Genomic DNA, 7,526 nt, shown 5'->3' with positions numbered 1-7,526 from the left:
GAGGTAAACACATTGCGTATTGGGAACGATATGGAGATTATATCCCCTGAGCTGGAGGAGATGTATCCTCAGGCTCCTATTTTCAGGGAACTTTGGAACGTGTTTGTGGATAAATTTTCGGGGTAACTTGTGCCTCTCTACTTGTGAGTCACAGGGCATAGAAGCCATCCTGCTCGGTCGAGGGCAGCAGAGGCGTCAAAGCGAGCAGCAGCGCCGACCACCAGTCGATAATTCCCCGGTGACTTCCCGTCGCTCGCCCGCTGTCGCTCGCCCGGCCAAGACCGGCGGTCCGATATCAAATACATTTGTCACTTCGGTGGTTTTACCGTCACTGTGCATAATGAGCGCGTACTGCGCGCGCGCCGCTCCGGCGGCCAATCAGAACGTGAGAAGCGAAACAGGTGCATGCATAATACCCAGCGCAGTGCGCCTGCGCCGTACTATAAACCAATGAATACATTTCGAGAGGGGTGCTTGCAGGTGTATACAAGGGCCGCACGAATTAATAGTTACAGAGAGAGTGAAAGCGCGCTACCGAGTAAACACTGCCCTGAAACACACATCCAAGGCATATATCGACGCGGGTTTAGTAAGGAAGGAACGGCTGGAAAAACCTGAAATATTCACAGAGAGAGGTCTCGCCAAACATTACGGTGGCGTCAATACAGAGTTACGGTGGAAGTTGGAGGACACAGGGCGTTGTCATGAATGTAAAGGACCATGTGAGTATGCATCCACCCATACCAGCGGCTCCTAAGTACTCGCCACTTCACCATAGGCATCATGACCGGGGAGCTGAGATGATGAGACGCCACTGCATGAGCAATGCTCCGGTGAGTTACTTTGCAAATTATCAACTTTTCCTTACCAAACTCATGTCTTGTAAACATTTTGCCTAGCTTGGAAAATGTCAGAATCGAATGAAGTTTTGGGCATTTTATGTTTCTTTTTAGTAGAAAAGTCCTTAAATTTTCCATACAGCTATGGATATTATCTATAGAAAAAACTGAGATAAAAAGTTTCAGTTGTGTTATTAATTCTTTATGAGAGGTTGTATTTCAATATTACATGTATTTAAATAGCGTACATCATACATCTAAACAGTATGAGAATAGTTCTACTACGATCACAAGTATCAAAACCTGTGAGCATCTCGAAAACTCGCATTATAAGTTACATACATGTATATGTATCCTTTGCGACCAAACCACTCTGATATAATTTTGTTTAGAAGTAATAGGATGATTATATAAATCAGCAAAATAACGAACAATAAATGAATAACTCCAGACAAAAAAGTGATATTTAAAAATACATGAATAATGAGGAAAGTATATATCTAACTTTGGTAGTAGTGCAAGTGAGACTGGACCTCCCCTTCGGTGTATTTATCACTTACTGATGCGGAGGGTCACTCGGTAGTACAACCGACCGGTCATACGACACCAAGACCGGCAAACCTAAACCAATCCTTTGAATAATACATAAACTTGGGCCAATCTCCAGTCAACTTTCAAGCCGTTCCACTGCCGTGTGTTCGCATACAGGGGACGACCCCTCAGCTCCTCATATCTTTCACTAAACGGCGGCAATTACGCGTGTGTCCTCCTTTATTATGCATAACGTTTGTCCATATTTTATGAATTCGTATTAGCACAGGTTTGGCTTTGGCATTTCCCAGTCACGGCACTTTCTGATAAGTCCCGTGCATAACTAAAGGGGTCCCACATATCAATGATATCAATATATTCCGGAGTTTTACTTTGCCATGGCATAACAAGATGTCATATTTACTATGACTTTCTTTTCAAGGGTTCTTTTTTTCGCGCTCAACCAATTTGCCAAATTCACTCCTTCGTTTTACAAAACGTAAAGGAAAGTTTGCGATTTATTTCTTTCGAATTAATTAAATCATAACTGTCTTTCTATTAAATGTTTTACTATTCTGGCGGTCTTAATTTGCGTACAAAGATATGGACTTGATAGTGAGCATTCTATATCATTAATGGGTACGCCTCACAACACATTAATATGACAAATAATACTTTTCTTTATTACAACCGAATATTTGGAAAATAACAGCATCAAATAATCGTACGAGATCCATCCATTCAAGAAATTAATTTGAACCTGTAGAATTGTTTTTTAATTTCGTTTTATTTACTGAAAGCCCTTTTTCAGAAAAGCAAATTTGCTATTTTCATATTTTTTGTATGAAAGTGTTTAACATTAAATGACTTTATATATAGGTGATGATGAATATATTATGTAATGATGCAAATATTGTGTAACTTTTGAAACATACACAGTTTGCAGCAGCGTTTCTCTACATATTCCGAGTCGTGTTAATACCTGTACCCAAAAGAAACCGAATACCTGTGTAAACCATTACAAGACGGCCTGCACTGTAATCATATTCATGACTTTTTCCCTACTATTTTTACTGCTCAAACATTGCTTTCCGGATTGGGTTACACGTGTTTGATCTTCGGTTTGCAATCAGAGGGTCGATACGAGAAATTGATGTTGATAATAACTGTCATCTTCACAGCTGGGTCATGTTTGCGAGTCTGTGTCTATCATAATAATTATTGTTATCTACTGCCGACAACAGCTTACTTGATTGTGTTATTTTTTTCATAAAAATAGTGCCATTTAACTTCCGGTATTGTTTTGTTGCAAAGGTTTATTGTATTTCCAAGTACGTCCACTTTGGATTTCACTGGAAAAGTCCATTCAAAATGTTTCACATTTCTTAGGGATTTTATTTTTATCTGATGCAAAATAAATGTTTTGGGCGTATCAAAGCACAGAACCTTCCCTGGAAAGCGATAACGACATAAGTTTAATCTCATTTCAAATGTATACGAAAAGAATTATCATCTTTGTTCCTCATTATGTTCTATTGTAATTTGGTAAAATATTGCCTCTCATTTCATGAGATTATATTGAGTTTTCTTTTTCTTTATTTTTTCTTTGTCACAGAGCAATCTCTTCGGAGGTATTGACGAGGGTCTCTTGGCTCGGGCAGAAGCCCTAGCTGCGGTCGATGTCATGTCCTCCATGGTCAAAAACAACCAGACTCACATGAACATCAAGAACGACCATGTCTCCAACTACTCCCCTCACCACATGAACGGCGGCATGCACCCTGCGTCCCACCACTACGGTAGCGGGACATCGTGCGCATCTCGCAGCATACACGGCCACATGGATCATGGGGAGTTCCTGGATCAAATATCGGCGACTGCCTCGCTACCTGGAGCCACCAACACCAGTCTCTCCGGGGCTGACATGCAGGGGATGGTGGTGGCTTCACCCCACCAGAGCTTCGCTGCCATGTCCGGCCAGCCCGGTCATTTCAACACGGCCCACAGCATGATGTCACATAACATGACTATGCACGACTTGGACACTGATCCCCGTGAGTTGGAGGCGTTTGCCGAACGGTTCAAACAGCGCCGAATCAAGCTTGGGGTGACCCAATGCGATGTGGGGAAAGCCCTGGCCAACCTGAAACTCCCCGGGGTGGGGTCTCTCAGCCAGAGCACGATTTGCAGGTTCGAATCGCTGACCCTAAGTCACAACAACATGATCGCGCTCAAGCCCATCCTGGCCGCCTGGCTGGAGGAGGCAGAGGCCGCGGCCAGAGACAAGAGAAACTCGGCGGGAATCCTCAACAGCATGGAGAAGAAACGCAAGCGGACCAGCATCGCTGCTCCGGAGAAGCGCTCACTGGAAGCTTACTTCGCCGTGCAGCCCCGGCCATCCAGCGAGAAGATCGCTGCCATTGCAGACAAACTGGACTTGAAGAAAAACGTCGTACGGGTCTGGTTCTGCAACCAGAGGCAGAAACAGAAACGTATGAAATTCTCGGCACAACCCAGATGAGACCCTTGAAAAACTGAACATCAACTATATTTATATTATTACCATAATAGGTGAAAAACAGTAACAACGACACCCATGATGATGAACTTTCACCTTTCACGGAACCGATCAATCAATCAATACACGCAGGTCGTCCCCGGACACGGGCATAGAAGAGAAAAGTGCCCAAAGCAAGGCCGAAATTTGGGCACAATTCACGATCAATCCGAACAAGTAACTTCTTGGAATCGTTGGCATCAAAATCTTACGTTTAATCAAAGACGATTTAGTTTAAACCTTGAGGGTCCACTTAGTCAGAACCCCGGGCTGGGACCTGATGGGCAAACTGGCGTGAACATATTTTCAAAATCACTATACTTTCCAATTTGTACCCAAACCAAAACACCGCCATTGAACAAAGCAGCTAATATCAAGGTTTTGGGTAAAACATCCTAATTAGTTTTGTCAACACAAAGCTGAAGAATTTATATTTCGTAATATTGTACAGAATAATAATGATGAGACTGGCTCAGCTGGCTTTGAGGTTGACGCTCGATGATCGCGCCATTTTCTTCTCTTCTTTCCGATCAAAGAGGCCGTAAAGTCCTTGATCACACACCACCATGACACGGTCCACACAATGAGTACAACTTGCACCGTAAAGCTGTTGCTGTGAGCGGATCGATTTGCTCACAAACGCCCGGCGAGGCTTCGGTCTTATACCGGGGAGTGTTAGTAGATATCACGCTAGGTTCGGGCAGTAACTTTATCGATCTAATAGGCTTTCTGTAAAAAAAAAAAGAAACTGTGCAAGGCAAAAAAGCAATCATTACATAGAATTTAATTACAGAATTTTCATTTCTTTTCTGGCAAGCTTGTCAAAAACCAGTGATATTTCATGCTCAGGACTTTGCGAGCCTGTTTCTAAATTGAAGCGACAGTTTTCAGTTGAATTTTAATTTCCAACTGGTGTTTATTGGTAATTTTGCAACAAACAACAACATTTTAATGGTCATTCAACCCCCCCCCCCAATTTAATGGATCACCAATGAATAATCTTTCGCAAACAGCAAGTTTTTTATCAGTTGTTTGATGAAAACATCACCTTAAAGGAGCGAAACTGCAAAATGTCACATTAAAGTAGGCTGCGTTTTCATTTTGCTGTTTTCAACGATGTCTTCATGCAACATGAAAATCGATCATGTTAAGATTAACTGATGTCGGCCCAGCTATTCGAAGAATTGTGAATGTATATCGATAAAAGTGTCGCTGAAGTTAATGCCATAAGTCGCTTCACTTCACACAATGCAGCTTGATTTATGCGACGCTTCACGATGGATTATGATAGGAAAGGTCTCACTTGTACATCAGACATAAGCTAAGGGTTTTAAACTGCATCACAGAAAGGAGTTCATTTTGGGCTAAAATTATTCGTTTTACACCACTGTTTTTACTGGTGTATATTTTACACTTCTTCAAACACATTTTCATAATTTAGTAAAGAGCAATTTGTGTTCGCATCCATACGTTTTCCTCAAGTCAAGTGAACAAAAATAATTATTTAATAACTTGAGTTGTTGGTTACATACTGAGCCGTTCGGTAAATAGCAAAGTGTCAGACACACGCACAGGAGAAGGTTACCAGTCTAACTCGATAAATTCCCGCGTTATCTAACTAGCTTTGACATTCAATTCAAAGATTGAATAGCTGTAATGTGATTGCTGTATAGATTATTTCCTTAGCCACTATATTGCGTCAATTTTTCATCTCAATAATGCCATACCGTGGCCTGCATACTATAACCGTGTTAATCAGCGTCGCTCTCGCTATTTTGCCGTACAATTGGGTAATTTAATTGATGACGGCGGCCATTCGAGTTGGCGCGATGGCCGGCTCTGAGTCATTCCGTTCGTCCCATATAGAATACACTATAACCATTTCGAGACGCGAATGCAGAGACAACAGCAAATTTATCATTCGCATCTGCTAACGAGTTTCGAGGAACGCCAGTTTGGAATCCTTGAACACGCTTGTTTTTATTTCATTTTTTTGGAAGGGTTGATGTTTGATTGGAAATGACCCAGTTGGTGTGGATATAACTCATAATTGTTAAGATCCCGCCAGCTCGCAGGAAATTCCATACGATTATTGTTTTTGACCAGGCTCCATGCCAAAGCACCGGCCGGCCGTATCATTTCTAATTTACCACTGGCTAGGCTCGATCTATCGACGCAACCAAGCGATGGAAATTACCCCGCGGAGTAAGAGTGTGATTGACTCAGCCGGTCATGCGTTGCAGTCGATTCCTTGAGGAATTCTCTTCCTCCTTAATTCCCATCTCCTTGCCTCGGCGCAGGCTATCTCTTCTCCTCAGTTTTCTATCTTTACCTCATTTGGGACGCTTGGGTCGGCACGGAAAACCTATTTCCCTCGTCAACGGAGTGTGTTATCCCCGACGTTGACCAGCTCAAGATAAATCAAACACCTTCTCCACTCGATAATTTCATTTGGGAAGTCCATTTTCTTCTCTGCCTTCTCTGTCTCTTTGCATTTTGATACACAATCCAGATGCGCCAAACTGCCAACGCACGCTCACGAGAAAAGGCAAGCGTAAAACGCACAACAAGCCGCCGGTCCTGCCGAAATTTGTACCGGTCGGTTTTCCGTGCATCTTCGGCACGTTGCTTCGCAGCCTCGTATATACCGATGGGGCTTTCCCCGCGCTAGTTGATGAAATATTCACGATGCTATCGCCCTCACTTTACCGACAGTCAAGTTTGTATTAATTATTTCCAGGTTAAACTATCACTTCGGTTACCAGCAGACGGTGCGTTTGGCAACCTGCACGGAGCGATGTAAAGCTAATGTACTTCATTTCGACACATTCTGTTATATCAGATTCAAATAAAAATGACAGCTGTTACAAAAAAAAATCACCTCCTATATACTAACACATCTTAAATATTAATATGAAAATAAAATTGTGTTTGTATGGTTTGTTGCTGTTAAACAGTTTCAGAAGTTGGTCGTTAAACCTTTCCTGTATCAGTGACAGGATTGGATATGTCTGCGGGTGGTACTTAATTAAGAAGTTACATGCGGAGATTTTGCATATTCATAATGATGCACATTCACACGATGATGTCAAATTTGCAACAGAACCACCTGTTTGATTGAATTAAGATTATTTTTTGAAAGGCAAGATTGTCATGAATCTTCATGGATTTCAAATTTCAAAATACATCGATCTATTTTTTGAAAAGAATGGCAAAGTGGGTTGTAAGCAATCCCAGATAATTTCAGATCATTTCTGTTATCCGATAAAATGACTCGCAATCAGCATAATATCTGATCATCATAAATCCCCTCGACAAAAAAAATAACTTCTGATAAAATTTGAGTACTGAATGAAAAAAGAAAAAAAAACTTACGGTCAGTTCCTCTATTTTCAAATGTCAAACATGTGTAAATACTTTGTAATGAATTATTTATTAATTCTGATACTCGTTTGTTCTCGAGATCTTTTTTTGTTGGCTGGTTTATCAAACCATTTGAAGTATTGTTTATGTAAATAGTTATTGTCGATCGTATAAACATCCAATTTGTTTTGAAAATGGTTTATTTGAAATAAAATGTATTAGCCTGTTTAAATATA

At 41.3% G+C, this 7,526-nt stretch overlaps 1 protein-coding gene across 1 annotated transcript; it reads left to right on the top strand.

Annotated features, from left to right (window-relative positions):
• Positions 1-478: 478 nt before the first annotated feature.
• On the top strand, positions 479-7,526 carry LOC119727541 (POU domain, class 4, transcription factor 2-like). The gene is made up of 2 exons (XM_038199453.1): positions 479-833; positions 2,986-7,526. The coding sequence occupies exons 1-2, from the start codon at positions 705-707 to the stop codon at positions 3,889-3,891; spliced, it is 1,035 nt and encodes a 344-aa protein (XP_038055381.1). The 5' UTR covers positions 479-704; the 3' UTR covers positions 3,892-7,526.

The sequence above is a fragment of the Patiria miniata genome, unplaced genomic scaffold (genome assembly GCF_015706575.1).
Source record: "Patiria miniata isolate m_02_andy unplaced genomic scaffold, ASM1570657v1 HiC_scaffold_20, whole genome shotgun sequence".
In the NCBI taxonomy this organism is placed as follows: domain Eukaryota; kingdom Metazoa; phylum Echinodermata; class Asteroidea; order Valvatida; family Asterinidae; genus Patiria; species Patiria miniata.
This window is presented reverse-complemented; position numbering and strand designations above follow the sequence as displayed.